Source organism: Perna viridis, chromosome 15 (assembly GCF_037379345.1).
Source record: "Perna viridis isolate PV_CMFRI_1.1 ecotype Kerala chromosome 15, ASM3737934v1, whole genome shotgun sequence".
In the NCBI taxonomy this organism is placed as follows: domain Eukaryota; kingdom Metazoa; phylum Mollusca; class Bivalvia; order Mytilida; family Mytilidae; genus Perna; species Perna viridis.
In genome coordinates this window covers 8,814,166-8,834,935 of record NC_142459.1, presented here as the reverse complement: position 1 = coordinate 8,834,935, position 20,770 = coordinate 8,814,166, and the positions used below count along the sequence as shown (strand labels likewise).

General features: G+C 35.3%; 1 protein-coding gene and 1 long non-coding RNA gene across 3 annotated transcripts; one reads left to right on the top strand and one right to left on the bottom strand.

Annotated features, from left to right (window-relative positions):
• Positions 1-235: 235 nt before the first annotated feature.
• LOC148596830 (procathepsin L-like) lies at positions 236-8,692 on the bottom strand. 2 transcript variants are annotated; one of them, XM_088563939.1, is made up of 8 exons: positions 8,584-8,692; positions 7,987-8,134; positions 6,724-6,829; positions 6,214-6,366; positions 4,317-4,440; positions 1,948-2,048; positions 684-952; positions 236-411 (listed from the first exon to the last, which is right to left on the bottom strand). In XM_088563939.1, exons 1-8 carry the CDS (start codon positions 8,624-8,626, stop codon positions 312-314), a joined length of 1,044 nt encoding a protein of 347 aa, XP_088420065.1. In that variant the 5' UTR covers positions 8,627-8,692; the 3' UTR covers positions 236-311. The 2 variants fall into 2 exon arrangements, with proteins under 2 accessions (XP_088420065.1, XP_088420066.1); XM_088563940.1 differs by lacking the exon at positions 6,214-6,366.
• Positions 8,693-8,867: 175 nt separating this feature from the next.
• Positions 8,868-19,716, top strand: LOC148596829 (uncharacterized). The gene is made up of 3 exons (XR_015919051.1): positions 8,868-8,944; positions 16,298-16,643; positions 18,785-19,716. It is a non-coding gene; the product is annotated as an uncharacterized LOC148596829 (long non-coding RNA).
• The last annotated feature ends 1,054 nt before the right edge of the window (positions 19,717-20,770 follow it).

Below are 20,770 nucleotides of genomic sequence, written 5' to 3'. Positions count from 1 at the left end.
CTGTTATGCTGGAAAGATCGAATATTTTGCTCAGTATTTATTTTCGATCTTAGTTACATTTTTTACATCGTTATGTTATTAGACTTGTACAGCTTTACAAATTTAGTCTGATGATCATTCTGTTTTTGCCGTGATTTTTTGTTCGAATTATGCCGTTGAGTTATTTCAAGTTAGGCTTAAATAACCCTGGCCTTTAAAGGTAAATGAGAGCTCCCTATACAGGACAAAATAAAGCTATCGTTTTTAATTTATTTTACGCATAGCTGTCACACACTGAGATTCACTGCATAAGTCGCTTGATACACTATTTGTCAAATACTGGGGTATACTGCGTCTGAAGCTACTCCGCACATATTGTCTTCGTTTCTTGCCAGCAAAACATAGCCATCTTGTCCCCAACTTGCACCCCAACTGTAAAAAAAAAACCATAATTACAGATCGGTAGTCACATGTTGATACGTTGATGATAGAAACGTATAGTAGGGTCTGAAAAATTCCCAACGGCGTTAGAACTGTTAAATTATATGTATATACGCTATAGACCGGACTATGTCCCCTACCTATTTTTTATGAGAAAGAGTTTCGTACGTTAATTTAGATACGCAACTAAACGTTACCAAGTTTCCTATACCGCTTACTGGACAATAGTTACACTCCATGCTGAAAGTTCATACAAGACTAACCTATTTTTTATTATCCAATAATCTCTCCCGTTTTGATGTCCATACCCAACTACAAGCATCCCATGATTAAGATCATTCCTACTGCAGTTTGGATGAGAGTATATTCCACTTTTATACACATGGAACGAATACTCATCCGCGTCTATCCCAACGGCTATAGGACCTATCTCAGCAACGGCTCTTTGTAACTCCAGCTCATCCTGTGGGACTCTAATGAAACCATTGTCAGTTCCCCCTACGTTTTTATCCTTGAATTGGCATTTCCCATCCTGTAATAATTCTAATCTAATAATGATTTACCATGTTTGTGAATTATCATTGATTATTCACCTTCTACAGCCGCCTGAGCTGACAGGTGTTACACGTGCAAATCGTAAATAAACCATGTACGGCGCGGTATCAGGGTCAAAAATAAGCATTAAAATATATGCTTCAATAGAATTTTACATGACTTGATTGTTCTCAATTATTTTATGTATAATGCTTAATTTGAATTTTGCCTAGGCTATATTATTTCTGAATATTTTAGAATATGCTAAAATATTAAAGTATATCCTCATTTCGAATTAAGCATACGCTTAAATAAATCAACATATGCAGAATTCGATTAAGCATATGCATACATAGCATTCAGCATATGCACAAATATGCATATGTATACCCCAGTTGGCATAACCGTACCTACGATGAAAGATAAATCAGTTAGGTTTTAAACGGTGTTTTGTTGTTTTTGGTTTATTTCATTCATTTTCTACATCGTATGTTCGGATAACAAAGTCAATAATTATATTGTTATATCTGAAGCCCTATACTTCAAATATCAACATGGGCAACAATGTCACATTTTGAATGGCGCCATTGGCAATGTGAGTATCACAGAACGAGGCTCTTCAAGTAAAAGAAAACTATAAGTATAATTCAGGTATTTTGTGGTAGATGTTATAAGGATTAAACATTGTTTACCTCATCATGAAATACATTTACATGGAAAATTTAAATTAATGTGCATCCATCCGCTTTCCATATCAGATATCTGTCGTGAGGTAATTCGTTACTGTAATGTGCGGCTGAAATAGGTCTTCTTTTCAGGTTTCCTAGTATAAATATGGACCGAAATTTTTAGTTTGAAAGTATGTCGATGGGTGGTAAACTCTTGATGAATTTTCCTGATACTTGGTACATGTATATTAGAGATAACACTTGGTTTGATTCGTCTTTTTTGTGACGATATTAGTTGCTCGTATACAATGTAAACAATAAATACCTTTGCTTTATAAGGATATGATTCTTCTGTGTCAATTCCATCGTTATCTCTAATGTATTTCAACGCTAATGATGGAAGTCCACCATTGCAACCATGATTACCTATTAATAATGAAAGGTTATTCTCAATATCTTGCACAGAGAAAATTACATTATTTTTTTTCAAATTTCACATCTCTTAATGATTGAAGTTCATCTATTAATAACCAGTCAATATACAAATCATGATTGATTCATGAATGTCAAAAACCCACCGAATTCACTTTCAGGAGGTAGACCTAATTCCTAGGGACATAATTCTTGAAATGAATGATATGTTTGTATCAGATTCAATTTCACCTAAGCCTATCAAGATTGCATTTGAAATAGAATGAAATCAATCCATGTTACTTTGATGTATATATGAGATCGATGTCAAATACAGAATACAAACGTTCCAATGATTTGTAAAAGTTGTGTCCGTCACCCTAGGTCTACCTCCTTTATATCTGAATCATAAACAGTAACAGACCACATAGCCAGTCTTAGTTTTACATTCGGTTGTTGCCCTTTCACGACAAAAAAATACAAAGCTTGCTAGCATTATCGTACTTGGTTTGTCTTTAATTTCATTTTTGTGAAAAAAACAAAACAAATGGTCATCTCCCGCCAAACTGAACCAAATAATAGTTTGGTGTGAGATAAACGTTACATTTGTTTGTTTGTTTTTTTTCTCACAAAAATGCAGATCTGGATACAGAAACAACTACACATGTATAATAGTTACGCGAAAATATTGCATACATTAATGTACATTTGTAATACTGATGACACTTCAAACTTAAATTTGGTGTGCCTCAAGGCTCAGTATTGGGGCCTAAATTTTACTGCATGTTTGCCAAACCGGTGGGCGAGATTTGTAGGCGTCACAACATATCGTATCAAGGATATGCTAACGATACTCAGGTGTATTTGATAATAAAGCTTCTTGATGACTGGTCCGAGGAGTCTGCGAAATTAGAGCGATGTCTTTCCAATATAAGTGCATGGATGAGCTCTAATTTACTTAAACTGAACAAAGACAAAACTGAACTTATCGCTTTCTCTTCGGAAAATCGTTTAACAAACTTGTCAGAATTTTGGCTTGCTTTCGATGGGGCTATACTGACTGACGCAACATGTGTTAAAAACCTTGGTGTCCTCTTTAACAAATACATTGAGTATGGAAAATCAATCAAGTGCCATCAGCAGATTGTGTTTCTATTATACGCGTAATATTGGTCGTATCCGATCTCATATAACAGAAGACGCCTGTAAAACTTTAATCTGTACGTTAGTAACTTCTCGGCTGGGTTACGGCAATGCTCTATTGTATGGTGTTAATGCAAGGATTAACGAAACTTCAGCGAATACAAAATACCGCTGCAAGACTTGTGACAAAAACCAAAAAGCATGAACATATCCCACCAGTTTTTGTTGCTCTTCACTAGTTTCCGATCGAGTTTCGTTGTCAGTACAAGATCTAAATGTATGTTTTCAAAGCTCTACCTGAGAAAGCACCAACATATTTCCAAGAACTTATATCTGTTTATAGACCTGTACAAACCTTGCGTTCTGAAAATAGCACCTACTACATGTGCCGAAAGTTTATACATTTTATTCATTTTTATCTGAATCTTTATTTTTTTTTAATTTTTAATTTTGTATGACAGTTTCCATATCCATTTTGTTAATGGCTTCTTGATCTTGATTCTTGCTTAAGATTCATTTTAATTGGTCTGTGTAAATATATAATATTACTTTTATTTTTACACATCCATAATATTATTTTTATCATTTTTTTAAGTTGTGATATTTTATTTTGTACATTTTTGCATTCTTAATTGTGATTTTAATTTATGTAATTGTATTATATAATGCGCTATATAACTGTTTGTAATAGTAATAATAAAATAGTACAAAAAAGCATCTTTTTAGAATCCCATCTACATGTACGATTGACTCTGTCTGTAATTTATATGAACTTGTATTTAATGGAAATCATTACAGTGCATCGGAATCGGTTCATGCTCTGATATTTTTTCTCATTCTGGAAAGAAGAACTGAAAATCTAGCGGAGTGATATTTAGAGTGTCAGGAAGGTGTTATTTGGTCTGCAGAAGAATTCTGTGTGAAAAGTTTCATGACTTCCGTTACTCTGAACTTGTTTTCGAAATCTGTGAGGTGAGAAAACAGTTAGAAAAATGAAATCCAATCAATTTTGCATGTTTGAAATTTCATATTATGCTGATAAAATTTTATTTATTAATGAATGAAATATTATGAATAACAAGGTAAAATAAAACTGCCATTAAAATGCTTTGATTGGTCAGTATGTCAACCAATTACAACCTTGTTTACTTGCGCAGTCCACGAGGTTCTGTTCTGACAATGACACCAATTTCTTTGTTTTCTTGTACACCTGTGCTTCCAGTGTCCCTGTTGCACTGAAAGCCCAACATGAACTGCAATACTTCTGAAAGATTTCATTTTTTAACAATATAAGATGTTCTACTTCCTGAGAGCGTATACATGATGGCATCAGTCTTGTATTACAAAGCTGAGCGGGTGTAAAACATGTACATGTAGGCTAAAAAATATAGTGCGCTTTCTTTTTGCCTTTTCCAGTTTTTTTCCGCAATGGATTATCATTTTCATCAAAAGTACAGAGTAAATATCAAGTTATGACAAAAAGCATGTTTTTGAGGTAAAACAGTATTTTCATGAAAAGTAATGCTCCAGAAAAGGGGTCTATTTCATGACCTCAAAATAAAAGTGAAAGTAAAAGAAGTCCGACCTGTTCAGGTTACCAAAGTTCGTGCCTTTTTTAAAATGGACCTCAAATTATTTTTGACATTACCTCAATGGAAAAACATGGTCAAAAGTTAGATTGAAACTCCATATCTATTTCTTTAAAAATCATGGACATTTTCGGTTTACTCAAGAAGCCTATGGAGCAAAGAATACAAGACTGAAATCTGATCGTACATTGAATTTAATGGTGGTTATCTCGCTTTAGACACATATACAAATATATTTCAATTTTCTCAAAACAATTAATAGACCCTTCTGTGCTAACTGTAGGATAGTCGATGGACATGTGTAGAACATGCTCAATATACACTTCCGCGAGAAAAATTCTTTTGTTCTACCCAAGCTCTACCTCGCGAAAGTGTAAATTGAGCATGCTCAACAACTTAACACAAAAGGGTCTATTCAAATGTTTATTGTCTACTAATTTTTCAACTTCTTTATTTGAAGATTTTTTTTTCATCTTAGAATCTACCTCCTCTCGCAGCTCACAAAATACATGTAGGTTATTCGAAACAAAGAAATCTGTCTTTTCTTTTTAGGGCGAAGGGATCCAAAACTTTTTTAAAAAGGTGGTTTTCAAACTAGTATTTGGTAATCTTTGCCCAAATTCGAGATAGAACCAACCTCCTGAATTATCTCCAGTCTTAGACGGCAATTCAAAAGCAAACAGTGGAAAATGATAGAATATAAAACTAATGTAATAAAGTACCATAATGATAAGTTTACAGTTATGCTGAGCGCTATATATACATGTATCATTTGGTTAAAGTTGATTGAATTGAGAGGGAAAACACTTTCAATTACGACGTTATCAAACCTGCAGTATGTGTCCTGATATTTTAGTGTCTACGCTTCAGGGTAAATATCTAATTCTAATCCGGCATGGCCTTTTTACAATATATTAATATGATAATTAATTGGAAAGAGTGAATAAACAAAAGATTACTACGAGTGCTGAAGAACCCCTAAATTCAATAAGTCTGTGAAACTTATTCCGCGCACGAGTTAAATCTTTATGCATTCTTGGCACGAGTACATGTAATCATATTTTGGTTAATCTCGATAAACAACTTTTTTCTTATATGGGTTCCCTTCATTATCCATTTCTATTTTCAACAAGAATTTTGAATTTTGTGAACGTCGGATTAATATTCGTTTTGAGACTTTTGGCGGGAGAAAGTCCGAGAGTGAAATTACCGAATTTATTTCACTGAGTGAATTACCAAAAATTTTACACTGGGAACATTCGGTAAATCACTGCTATCTACGTGCAGAAATAATTTCTTAAATCGAGCAAAGTATATATCGTTCATATACACGTAGAACGCTATACAATCACTCATGATAAAGAAGTCCACATTTCAAGATTGAAATAAAAAAAAAACAATATAGTTTCAAAACAAAACCATGACAATTGTCCTGTAGATTAACTTACTTGATCCTTAACCGCAGTCACATATCCCTGTTCCCGCCAATCCACAGATTCTGGCAGCGATGTCAGGTTGACGTTTGACGAGAAGTAAACGGCATCTAACGATATATTTGGTTTCAGAAACCCGTACATGTAAGACCTAAATTCGTCCCTACTCTGGAGCCAAAAAACCATATTTAACGAGGGACATACATGTAGCATTTAATTAATAATGAACATAAGGATCAATCAACTATTTGGTTGAATTTTACGTTTCGATTACTAGTAGTACATGTATAGAAAATGTTATGTTTGATTTATTTATTTTTTGATTGGTTGATTTTGGTTTAACGTGCTACGACACAAGAACAATTGAACAACCAGACAGATCTTAGTTTCTACTAGTCCTGATCCGAAGAGCTGAGTCGAATCTTAACTGTGCTACCATAACTCAATGATCCAACAGCCTGCGGGTAGGCGTGCCGACCTAGTCAGACACATAATTCATAATTATATGCTCAAGTTTTCACTTACTAAGTCTGAGTATTCATTTTCTCCCGTGTGATAACTATATTTCCCGTCTTCCACCTCCATGTTGTGTTTTCGTATAGCCACCATACGTTCCTCCCAGTAAGATCGTCTGGAACAATGAGCCGATTTTATACATAGAATAAAATTTGGTTCAATAGTTACCGTTGCTTATCAACGGTATTTCGTTTCAGATTTAATTTTCCACTATGTTTTGTGATAAGTCTTTGCTTATTACATTGTTCGGATTGTTTTTTCATGTCTTGTCCTGTATGATTTTTTTATCAAACTTGATAGCCTTCTTATATAAAAAACACATTAACATATATCTGTCCTGTCCCGTACATAAATAAATGTATGTAGTACATAGTAATCATAATAAGGTATTTCAGAAGATTAAAAAAAACCCCGGAAGAATTGGATTTAGATTCCCCAACGAGTCTCAAAATGTAGTCGTGATTCGAGTAAGTAAAAAATGTTATGACAGCGCTTCATATGTTCTATACTCGACGTCACATACAGCACATTTTCGATTTGATACTCTATTTTTTTAAACTGTCGGGACTTACCGCTAGAGTTGTCTCTCTTTTATCTAATCTTAAGATAGTTCGCATATATGCATGACGTGTTAGTTCTAACGAGTCGTTTATTGGCTGAAATCGTGCGTAACAAATCCTTACGGGAAAATCCTATACTAATATCCGCCATGTTGGTTTCTACGGGACGATTTGTTTACAAACGAAGTTCGTAAGTTCCCGTTGAACTCCGGTGACAATCGTCTGCTTGATCAACTTCTCGGTGTTGTACGATGTTCGCGTAGAATAAATCCGAGATATCCGAATTAGCGCCGAAATGCATTCTGGGTTCTTCCGTTTTTGGACAAACCATTTAAACGTAAACAACATCTCCCAGCAACCTAATCACTGTAGACTTTTGATAATGTAATTATTGGGACCGAGAATTGAAATCTGACCGGAATTTAACGATTCAATGTTTAGGGAGAAGCCGTTTGGCTAAACGAATGAGCAAGTCATTCAAGACAATTTAAACGAGGTAGGTGTCAATAAAGTCGCAGAAAATATTTTTATTCAAATTTTAACAGTGTCTTATTTATGTGACAGCGAGTATAAGTGTCTTTCCTCTGTTACTTTTCCTAGAAGAAAGAACTAATCTACATCCAAATTTACTTTTTAGTGGAGCGGAAATGGCCGAAAGTTCTTTGGCCGATTGACTCTTGACATACTTCCTAAGACATGCTTATATGTGTACCTTTGCTGATGTAAGTCTTCTGCGTACTGTTTCTTGTATGTGAATTTGAAGTTTTCCCAGTCCTGGTCCAAATCCTTGTTAAGATCACTACATGATAGTGTAGTAAAAAGAGGTAGGATAATAAGAAACCTTCCGTTCATCTTAACATCTGTAAACAAATGACTGAAGTTCATTTATATAATAGTGCGGTTGAAAATCTCGGGCCAAGATTTGACAGAACGGCATTATTTTGTTCAAACTCTGTAAATGGCAATGTTCCCACTTCTCTTAGTCTAGAATATTTAACGATTGTACAACTAGGCATCGCTTTCACCTGTAAAATATCTCGAATCAAACTGGTGGTAAAGTATGCGCTATTCTTCATAAATACAAATTGAACCAAATATGAAAGTTATCCAACAGTCGTTAAATCAAAGAAGATTCATCAACACTACCGTACGGACGAACAGACTATGAACCACCATTAGGATGTCCCTATATCCCTTTGTCGCTTCAACTTTCTTACAAGGTGGAGAAAATGCTACTCTAGTGACTTATTTATCAATGTCAATGTCTTCTATGTTATAATATGCCTAATTCAAGAAAGGTATATCTTACCCATTTTATGTTTATGGAAACTGACTCTCTTGACGTCCGACATCAATAAGGTCCGACCGAACCACTTTTCCGACAGTGTGACAGTTCGTTTTTGAACATAAGGTATTAGATGTGCATCAAAATAGGCAATTATCTATATTTAATGACATGAATTTCACATTTACGATCGAGATAAAATATATAAGATGACATTGATTATTTCAATTATTCTTGCATTGGTGCCGATAGGGATGTATGAAATTGTCATCATAATTATTGCAATATTAATTTTTTTGAGTAGGTGACCATGTGTTCATGCTGTTAAGTTTATTTTTTTTTGTATTGAAGGTGATATTGTTTTCCCCTGGTCATGAGCTAAAATGTATGTATGGCTAATCACAATAAATTCAGTCGATTTTTAATATTTAATTTAAATATTAAGTCTTTTCAATTTTCTTATGTAAGTGTACATGTAAATATTTGCCGAATGGGAAAAATCGGAAACATGTATGTCAAAACGCAACTGATGTGACAATGTAATATCACTCAAGGATACTTCTCTATTTAAAAAAAAACATTACTTGATCTCCGTATCACTGGCTTTTCTCAGAAATTTTTTAATATAATGTTAGGAAAATGAAGCTTTTGATAGAGTTATCTGCCCTTGAAATGTATTTTAAGTGCATTTCAATGAAATTATAATTCAATATCACCAATATATATGAAAAATATTGTCTTATTTTCTTGATTCAGATGGTGCAAATAGTCAAATTACACTATCAAAAATGCTGTTTTTTTTTCATACCATGTTTCACCCACTGCCTGATTCTTACAGGGTTCCACAATTCTGCAATATATTCAATATGTAAGGCATTAGTTATACAAATAACCGCTCGATGAATGATTGCTCCCTTCTTTTGACATGTATTGACAGCTTTGGATACTTTAATGACTGGAACAGAAAATGATTCATATCAGTGAGGTCAGCATTATTTTTGTTTAGTTTTACTAACCATTTGGGGTCATATGTAATGGCTGCTTCACGTCCTCCAGTCTTTCTATCTGTTTTAAAAGTTTATTCGTTCAGAAAATACTCGGCCTTTTGAAGTCGGGGAATTTGATTGGCTGGATGACTACAAATGAATACGTACTACTTGTGTTTTGTCAGCTTTTTAATTTTAGTGGTAGACTTACATATAGTATAATTGTCTGCAAAGTGTAGGAAACAAGGAAAATGCTTGTTTCTCACCTACATGTATATTAGTCCTCTTGTTCCCAATTCCCAAGCAATGAAGTCACAACCCTCTGATTTAAATTCCAGTCGACCTGGTGAAATATATATATATATATATATATATATATATATATATATATATATATATATATATATATATATATATATATATATATATATATATATAGAAACGGGTGATTGAATTTTCAAAACATCCATACGACATTTTAGTCATAATCAAATAAATTCCAGCTTTCCTCAAGTGGCGTGACTCTTTGTGATTCGTTTGTAAAGAGATCCATACACTTTGACTAAAGTACTTATCCTCGCATCAAGACAATTATCCTTATTATGTGCCTTTAGGCTAGAAACTACTAATTCCACTTCCCATAAGCTTCAATGCTAGTTTCACACATTCAATAGCTTCTCTGGACTTTACCTTAACTTTAAGCTGCAGAGGACTATATATCAGCATGATTCTACATATCTTAGCTCACAATCCTCAGAATGGCATGTGAGGTTAGCAGACATGCAGTGCAGTACTGGTCACCGGAATTGAAGAGTCTATAAATAGCCTGGAAAATCATACTCATACAACGTAAGAGGTTGGAATTCCGTTCCTCCATACCCCAACCTCTTACTTCCGAGAGCCTTATTGCATAACGCTCGTTTCAGCGTTCTTTGAAATCGGCAGAATTATACTAAACTATTTACTATTTAAAACGTTTTGTACAGTTTCTTTATCATAACACTGGAGACGGGGACTAAACTGAAGAAAAACAAATGACCTACCTGATGAGAAAATGAAGCAATTCTGGAAATCCTTTGTAAATTCAGGTATAATGAACTTCATATATGGTTTTTAGCTTTTTGGGTGGTTGATAAAATTACGGATTTTACAATTTGCGAAACGAACCAACTTTAAGTTCGTTTTGTTAGAAATATAGTATTCCGTAACATTAGTGACCTATTTCAAAATTGCTGGTCAAATGTTTTCTAGGTATTTAACAAATATTTAGGATTTTTATCGCTCGATTTCCGGTAGGTTTAACTTCTTTTATGTAAGTAAAAAACTTAAAATATTTTAAAATACATGTTTAGCTAATTCACATTTGCGGTGGTTTTCAACGTGTCAGATGCTAGAGATAGGATGGCACCAAGTCAGATAATAGCTTGACAGACAACCTCTTGCATTACTGGAGCAGGGAAATCACGGTGTTTCCACATGATAGGGATATATTTAGAAATCATAATGGAGATTGGGCTTCACAGCACAAGAAGAAAAATGCACTTATAAAATGTACAGAAATGTTTTTTCTTTCAGAAACAGTTTTAATTTTTGAAATAAAATGAGAACTGTTTCACGACGCTTTGAGGAACAGGAGGTAATTTCTGCGTAGGACTTTGTTTGCGTACGTTCCAAATTGTAACTGTCGTAGATTTTATTTTGTGACGAAATCGTCGAAATCGTCAAGTGACGAGACTTTCATAAGGACATGTGCTTCTTTCCCTAAAACCCGCAATCCCCAGAAAAAACACAGACGCTTGAGGATGATTTGAGGTTTCTCGGTATTTTTCCTCGAAACCCGCGTATTTTATAGTGTTCCCTCATATTTGACCATTATACGCATGTCTGGCCTGTTTTTAGCTTGTTTTACCATCTCTGATATTTTCCTTTCTATCTCTAATATAAACAAGGCAGCTCACTAATCCGCCATTTTGCTGGTATGCGAATTACACAAATTTCACCCGCCTTTTCTTTCGCGCCGTCTTTGCTATCATCCGAGTCCTGTCTTGTGTTTTCGGTGGCACCAATCGTCTCTTTATATTTCCAAAATATTCCTTAATTGCAGTAAAATCGCTTTCATCATCAAGAAAACAGTCTGTTTTGAATTTACGATCACGGAACTTCACCAAAGGCCGGTAACTCTATTTGCTGGAGGACTTCCGAATGGCACTAAAACAAGGAAAAACACCGATAAAACCGAAAGTACATAAAAAGCGCACAAATATAAATCCCTGAAACTGAAAAAAAAAAAGAAATACAGATGGAAAATCGGCACGAAACACAACAGAAAGATTTAGTGACAAAAGAAAACATAATATCATGACCAGTAAGATTTCAGGTACAACAGATTGGAAACGGGTTATCTATGCTATTTAAATATTTTAACAGCTTGAAAGCAAAACAGTTTCCCCTCCTAGTCAGATTCCGACACAAACTGGATTGAGAGTCGTGTTGTAAAAGTTCGATGATTCTGCCATTGTATCTCTCTCACGTTGATAATCCGAACAACGAACGTTTAGTGTATGCACTCTTAGACACTCAATCAGATACCAGCTTCGTTCTTGATTCTACTTGTTATGCGCTTAGACTTATTGGTACTAACGTCAGATTACCTCTTTCAACAATGCACACGGAAAACGAAATAGTAGACAGTTAAAAAGATTTCAGATTACAAACTTAGTTGTCCGTGGCTTTGATAGCGATTTGAAGTTACAGATACCAGTTGTCTTCACTGGAGACATTGTGCCAGCCTATAGTTCTCATATACCGTCAGCTGTATTGTAGACAAACTTATGCCGTTAAAAGATTGTGAGATAGGACTCTTAATTGGTTATAACTATGCACGTGCACTCGCATCACGAGACGGAATTCCGCCTGTCAGAAATGGACCATACGCTCAACAAACCGACCTAGGATGGGGAATTGTAGTAGTTGATACACAAGATGATTACGACAATGATCGATTCTTATTTTGTCACAAAATTATGTCTTTCGAAGTTTCTGATAGATTGCCGAGGCTCGAATCACCTGACGAACCAAAACAAGTTTTTATGTTGGTTCGCTCTAGGACGAAGGAAATAGGCCCGTTTGAGATAGCCAAAATGATGGAGATGGACTTTTCCGACCATCATGTAGACGACCCATACATATCGTACGACACAGAAATTCTTGAAAATACTAAACGAAGGTATTCGCAAGGTCAATGAACATTAGCCAACGATCCAACTTCCGAACAATAAACAGTTAGCGATAAGTAGGTTCTGTTCTTTAAGAAAACGGATTCAGAGGGATACTTGTTATCGGACTATTTTAACAGTATGAAAGGTTTCATTTAAAAAGGATTCATAGCTAAAGATACACCTTTAAACATTACCGACAGAGGAAATATTTGGTATATACCTAACCACGGGGTGTATCACCCACAGAAGCCAGACAAAGTGCGAATTGTATTTGACTGCAGTGCGAAGCAGTGGACAATTTACAGGTCCAGATGTGACCAACTCTTCGATGGGAGTATTATGTCGATTTCGGGAGGAGCCAATTGCATTCGTGTGCGATATAAAACAGATGTTTCTACAGTTTAAGGTTAAACCAGAATATCGTGATTATTTGAGTTTTCTTTGATAAGATGACTATAACGATCTGTCGAAAGAAGCAGTTGAGTTTCGAATGAAGGTCCACTTATTCGGGGCTACTTCCTCTCCAGGATGCGCAAACTTTGCATTGAAATATATTGCGACAGACAATGAACATGAGTTCGGGTCCAACGTTGCCGATTTTTTCCGAAATGACTGATACGTAGATGACGGTCTAAAATCTGCCAAAAGCGCGACCGGTATTGTGGATTTGGAGGCGGTTCGACAATGCATCGTGGATTGTTAGGTTACAAAAGCATGACATTGCATTACCGCGAACCATTTTAGGTTTTGCGGTAAAAATATCCGCGTGACATTTAAATAGATATATATATGTAGTTTTTGAACCTGATTTTAAGATATGACAAGTTAAAATCAAGAGAAGAAGGATCCCCCCCTAAAAATTATCCGAAAGAGGGACGTAGCGTCATTTTTACGACATATCATTTTATCATAAAACTATACTAGAATTAGTGACTGATAATTTCATACCTTATAAAATTAGATTGATATTTAGAAAAAAAACTGTAATTTTGATCTAAAATTGAAATGTCATTTCTAAACATCATGACTTCCTCTCCCTATTATTGTGACCGAAAATTCCGTATGCGCCAGGTTTTAAGTTTCATTACTCTTTTATTGATATGCCAATCATTTCAGTAGTACTCCAGCTAAGAATCATGCAAAATGTGATTCATGGATGAAAAACTACATATTTTTATTTTTGATATTTTGTTTAAAATGCCATATTAAACAAAAAATAACATTTGGTTTTTCATATAACCCGTGCTCACAGGAGGTAAAAATTATATAGAATGCACTGTAGATTTCAAAATTAAGGGAGATAACTCTGTAAATGACGCTCAAATACAATAGAATCTATTGGATTTTCAATGATGATTATCTCCTAAGAGCAGGCAGATTTGAATGAATAATTACACATTTCATAATATAGACCCATAAGAGAACTTAATTACAAAAATAAAAATATGTAGCCTTTTTTGGGGGTGTATCACATTTTTCAGATTTTGCATGATTCTTTCAAAGACAGCTACTTAAGCTCCCGCCTTGAGAAGGGTGAGAGAATCGGATATTAAGAAATGTATTATGAAATATCGGGAGAGTTAACACCTATACAGAAGCATTTATTTCAAACTTTCCTACATCAATTTACTACTATTCATAACCATGACTTTTAATAAAAAAGTGTAACAGTTATTTGTTATATATATTTTTCTCATTTATATATATTTAACCTAAGTAAACATTGTATGCATTGGTTTCTGCTAAAAGTAGTGATAAGTTTACTAACAATGATGTTTTTCTTATATCTACGTCAGGCATTGATGATAAAGTTGATATCAATTTAAAAAAAAAAAAACAACAGCTCCACCCAACAGAAGAAAAAATATATCATACTTAATATGCGTCTTCAACCAGGTTTTACTACCCAAACCCCATCCAAAGTTTACTACATAACTCAAACAAATAGCGTAAAAAAACACAAAGGTGCAATTGGTTTTTTCTTCATTCAACATATACAGATTGTATACGCATGTAACTTCTTTTGTAAACGAAAATAATTTTTTTTGTTTTTTTTATTTTGTATAAAAACGAAGATAATTGTTTTAATTTATAAATTATTGGAAAATTTAGAGTTTACCGAAGGGATATTATTTCATTTCTTCTACTAGGCGCTGCAGAGCCTTCTGTACCCTCATCCACGCATAATTTCCCTCATAAAATAAACCTGGGTTCGCACAAGTATTATGGATTCGTCAATTAAAAAAACAACTGCATTTATGGAACCAAACTTAAATGTACAGATTGTTTACAATTTGTGTGAATAAACGTACACATTCCTATCATTTTAACATCATGAAATCACACAAACAGGAATCACTCACTGCAGTAGTGTGAACCCTGACTCCGCAAAACCCTGTATTGCGCTAATTTCTAAAAACCCAAACCCTAGGAAAGAATTTTCGGCCAACCAATCTCGTTTTGTTTGAGACGACCGTTTTAGACAGTGTTTCAACCTGTCTCGGGCAGTTTGATCCAAGCCCTTTTGTTGTGACCAATGCAATACTGGTACACAACACCAGGCTTAGAAACCATGAGTTATTAATACAATCTTTATAAATAATTCCCTCACCTATTACTATTTGTCCTCCGCGACAGTTTGATTTAGGATTTAGAAAGAACAAGCCCAGTCTTCGGGATACTTGACCGAAGACCTCAGTCAGAGTATGTCCTACTAACGGCTGGACTGCTCTGTTGACGCTCTGGCCTACTCCCGGACCCCACGTGGGTCCGTGAGTGTTTCCCCACTGTAACCGTTTGGAGTACGTCAACTTGTAGAATCCTATTTGTGGTTTTTATTGTCTGGATTATCCTTACATATCTCTTTACGTTTAGTGAAAGAAAAAAAAAACTTTCGAATGAAAATGTTACTCCTGGTACCTAATATGAGGCTTACCACATATAGTACTGAATTGGCAGAGAACCAGAAATATGGCGGGAAATCATGGTATTTCAGCTCTTCAATCGTGAGGTAATAGGGAACATCTCAAAATATTCATAGAAACAAGATGGCGGATAAACAATACGTTCAGTGGAAAATTCTCGTAGAAAAAATAAATATGGAAATATTTCGATCTGGGAGGTAAGAACGAGAAACTATGGTATGAGAGTTGTAGTACAGAACGACATGAATAAAATGGCAATTTTTTAAAGGAACTTATGAGTAATTTACAATATAATTTTAAAAAACCGAAAACAGACTGAGGTGAATTCGAGTATAAAAGCGGCTGGGCTGCTCTGTTGTCGCTCTGGCCTACTCCCAGACCCAAGTGAGTCCGTGAGCGTTTCCCCACTCTGTTTGGGAGTACGTCAACGTGTAGAGTGTTTTTGATGCTGTATATTACAAGCACGTACTTCGCAGAAAAAAACCCTCCTAGTATTATCGGATTTCTCGCCTTTTAGGGGTAACGTTTGAGGTAAAAGTTGTATTGCTTCCGAATGTAGATAGAAACCTATTAATAACACTATCAACTGCAATCATTTTTCTCTTTCCAGTGCATTGAAAGAAATAAGCTGTAGCTTTCCGTATCCATGATAAACATATCCTTGGTTACCGTATTTAAAGGGTTGATTTCTGTTTAGAGTGAGCAACATAGATCGGGATATTTCAAATATATGACATCAGATATACGACATCTATAACAAAACCGCCTGCACCAAGTCCAGCACCCTAGACCACTCGGCCAGCTAGGCATATCCAGAGTTTGGAATTTCATGTCTATGCTACTAATGCGATGCTCTATGCAATCTAGTTTGTCACTTTACTTTCTACCAATTCCAGTCTACCATTTACCTCCCCTAAAATGGTCTATGCATATGCCAAGAGGAGATGGGGATGGAGGTGAGTTTGGAGTTTTCGGATGTAAACTACATGTATATACTGCCTACAGAAAAAAAAACCTAACGCCTCTATGACATATTATTGGTTGCAAAAATTTGATATTTTTTATTTAAATTTGATATTTTTAATGCAAATTGGTGTAACTGGTCATTTAAATGCAATATTTTGTTTTTGTTTAAATGGTATATTTTTCATTTAAATGCCATATGATTTTATTTAAATTGAATAATTTGCCATTCAAATGCAACATTTTTTATTCAGTTGGTATAATTTGTCATTCAAATGCAATGTTTTTTTTATTCAATTGGTATATTTGCAGTTTTTCATTTGTATGCAATAATTGCATTATTGGAAATATTTTGACGTCATAAGGTAGCATCCATAATGGCAGCCCCCGTGGAACTCATGGCATTAATGTATGCAGGTAATAAATATACTTGGCCATCCGTGCGAGACCCGATAGGGTAGTCAAGGACGTTGAAAACCCCCTTAATAGTAATATGGAGAAGATGAAACCTTTTAATACTCCCGAAGAATCTTTAATAAAAAACAACGTTGATAAATATTGTCAGCTCTGATTTTATACCTTCAAATATATAATAATATATATATTTTAATATTGATTACAATTTTCGTAAATATCTGGGCACAATACTTCAGAATATTATGGCCAACCTATCTTGGAAAAGCTGTAATTTGATTTACATTTAATGATCGTAACTAGCGAATATTTTCCGAGACTGGTTTGGCTCTCAATCACATATATACAAATATACGCAAATGAAGCTGTCATTATGCTGTTTTTCAGCTCCTGAAAATGAAGGTACAAACCGGATATTGATGTTTTTTCTTGCCAAAATTACACAGAACCAACCATAAACGCTCCTTTCGGAAGCACATTATACTGGATTCACTCTTCACGTTGACGTACTCCCAAACAGTCAGAGTGGGGGAACGCTCTTGGACCCACGTAGGGTCTGGGAGTAGGCCAGAGCGTCAACAGAGCAGCCCAGCCACTAGTTCTGTAGTAGGACATACTCTGACTGTGTTCTTCGGTCAGGTATTCCGAAGGCTGGGCTTCGCTACCTCCAACTACTAACTCAATCCGTTCAAGGGAAGGTCGTGCGAAATCCGCAAGGATAGTAAAGACCGTATAAACCACCAATCGGTGTACTGGATTCTCTATAATAGTTGGCACCTCATGTACGGTGTACCCCTAATAGTTGCGGATCCAGAGGGGGCTCTGGGAACTCTTTGCTTTCAATTTCATTGGAATATGTTGAGAATTTCGTCAAAAATCAATTCGACCCACTATCGTATCTGCCGTTGTCCCCTGAAGCGAGTAGACGCAGTTCCTCGAAAATGATTTCCATTCTATAATTTAAGTTTTCCTCAACTAAATGTTTTGTAACTTGTACATGTTGTACTTAGGATCAAGTTGTTATTTGGGTGGCATCACTTTCATCGTTCTGAGTTGCAACTTGCATGTATATCTCTCTTTCAGTTTGCACTTGTTCTCTTTGGGTATGCATGGGAACCAATCCAGTTTGCAGGTTGGGGCGTTTGTGTCCTTTATAGACATTCTTCTTGGTCTGAAAATTAATAGGGTGTTTAACTGCTATTTTAAACCTGGAGTCGCTTCAAGACTGACATTGTTTTGATGGATCTTGACTATGTATCTCATAATGGAAATAAATGGCTAAACAAGATTTAGAAGGGTCTTTATGCATTTTAAAGCATGGACCATTAGATTTTTTTAGGGGGCCTGTGATTTTGACCTGAGTCAGGGAATTTTTTTCTAGACAAAAATCAGAGCCAAAATATTTTTTTTTTCTAAAAAGTCCCAGCCCCCCCCCCCCCCAAAAAAAGAAAAAAGAATCAAATGGTCTCTGCCTATCTGCCTAAGGATGAAGATCTCCCCATTTGTAATTTTTTATGCCTCAATCACGATTAAAAATTGATTCTGGAAAGAGGAATTTAATTTATGTATGTAGAATCTGTGAAAATGTATTCAAAACATTTTTAGACTATCATTTAGTACATGTGGAAACTTCAAACTTGCAGGCAACCATTATTGTAAACATCAATGCCTCCATAATTAAAGTTTAAATAATCATGATAAATTTCTTCTTTTTTTGCAGGAAGTGGCAACACACACAGACCCTGAAAAAATTATTTTTGAAAATTTCTGTAAAGACGTTATATTGTAAAAATATTCCGGATAACCCATCAAATGTTGATATTGAATTCTTTCGTGACGAATTGAAAAGTGCAGTGGATGGCTTAAATTGTCTAGCATTGAATTTAATTGCAAATAGAGCCGAAAGAAGCTTAATTGATAAAATACGATCACTGTTATCATATCCCCTGAGAGAACATTGAAGGACAATGGATTTTTCGATTCCATCAAGTTTACTAATCATTGTTGATAGAGCAGGATGTATTTTAACGACTGATAGGCAGAGTAAACCTCCTGGTGTGATATCCACAGAGCAAGTAGAATATTTGTTTCAAATTGGTTTTAAAATAGGTGAAATAGCTAGAATGTTTTTAGTACACAGAACAACACTTTGGAGAAGACTTAAACTTGAGGAGAAAAAAATTGATTCGACATACTATTATTAATGATACAGAACAAATGTCAGTAATGCGAGATATTGTTAACAGCCAACCACATACTGGTGTAATTATGGTGATTGGCCACTTCAAAACAAAAGGTATAAGTGTGCCAAAGTTGCGTGTAAGAAGAATCCTACGAGAAATAGATCCAGGAAGCACTTAATACAATGGGGCTTAACAGCAGTTCACAGGAAATACTCGGTTGGAGGGCCTAATGACCTAATGGCATATTGATGGACACCATGCATTGATCCGCTGGAAATAAGTAACACATGGAGGTATTGATGGTTTTTCCCGATAAATAGTCTTCTGAAAATGCCCAAACAAAAACTTGGCCAACACTGTTATGAACTTAATTATGGAAGAAGTTGAATCACTCACTACCATCTAGAGCCGCCCCGTGCAGGTCCGGGTATCAAAAGAATAGGCCTGCAGTAGCGCTAAGCTTGTTGTAAAAGGCTAAATAGTGCACAGAACCCTAGCCGGGGGTTCGAGCGCTCTGCCAACAGAGCAGCTGGGTTGTGTGCCCCAGGTGGTGGAATGGGTTACTTCTGATGCGTTACATGCTGGGGTTGTCTGGCTATAATGCGGAAAACCTGACCGCAAACCATAGTGGTGCACCGTGTTGGGAAATATTCCACGTTCCTTGCACGTTAAAAAACCCTACTGTGATATTCTCCCGGAGTGGGAACCATAGGGCTCCGCCAGAGGAGGCTCAATTGCCCGACCCTACCCACCTCACCCTATTTCCAGTGGCAATCAAAATTTCTCGACCCCATTCTCCTTGTGTCCCATTCCATTTTTCATTTCATCATCCACTTCATGTTCATCGCCTGAATATAGCTGAAATATCGCTGCTTGGGCGTTAAACCCCAACAAACAAACAAACAAACAAACAATCTTTAGTCAGAGGTGATCAAGGAAGTATAAATGTATTAGTTACTAGATATATGGAAGAAAGACGAGGCACTGACCGTGGTAGTTTTATAGCAGGAAAATCTGTGCACAAATGTAGAATTGAAAGGCTTTGGAGAGATATTTATTATGCTGTGATTCAAACATTCTATTTATTGTTTTACCACCTAGAAGGAAATGACCTGCTAGATATAGATAATTAAAAAGGATATGCTGTGTTTACATTATGTGTTTATACGTCGTATCAAGGAAGCGTTCTCTCAATTTGTAGTGGCATATAACAGTCACGGGTTAAGAACAGAACGTTGTTAGTCACCACAAAAGATTTGAGTACAGTGCCGGAAAATTCGACCCAAAGACATTTCGGATTATGACTAAAAAAACATTCAATCAACTGAACTGAAAAGTGAAAATATTTAAATAGCACTCCAGCTAAGAATCATTCAAAATGTGATTCATGGGTAAAAAGCCTACATATTTTTATTTTTGATATTTTGTTTGAAATGTCATAGTAAACAGAACCAAACATGTGGTTTTTCATATAACCTGTGCTCTTAGGAGATAAAAATTATATAGAATGCACTGTAGATTTC

Coding starts and splice junctions, on each gene's coding strand:
- LOC148596830 (XM_088563939.1), bottom strand. CDS start 8,626: ATGTCGGACGTCAAGAGAGTCAGTTTCCATAAACATAAAATGG. Junction 8,135..8,583: donor TTTCCATAAACATAAAATGG/GTAAGATATACC, acceptor ATTTGTTTACAG/ATGTTAAGATGAACGGAAGG. Junction 6,830..7,986: donor GAAGACTTACATCAGCAAAG/GTACACATATAA, acceptor TCATTGTTCCAG/ACGATCTTACTGGGAGGAAC.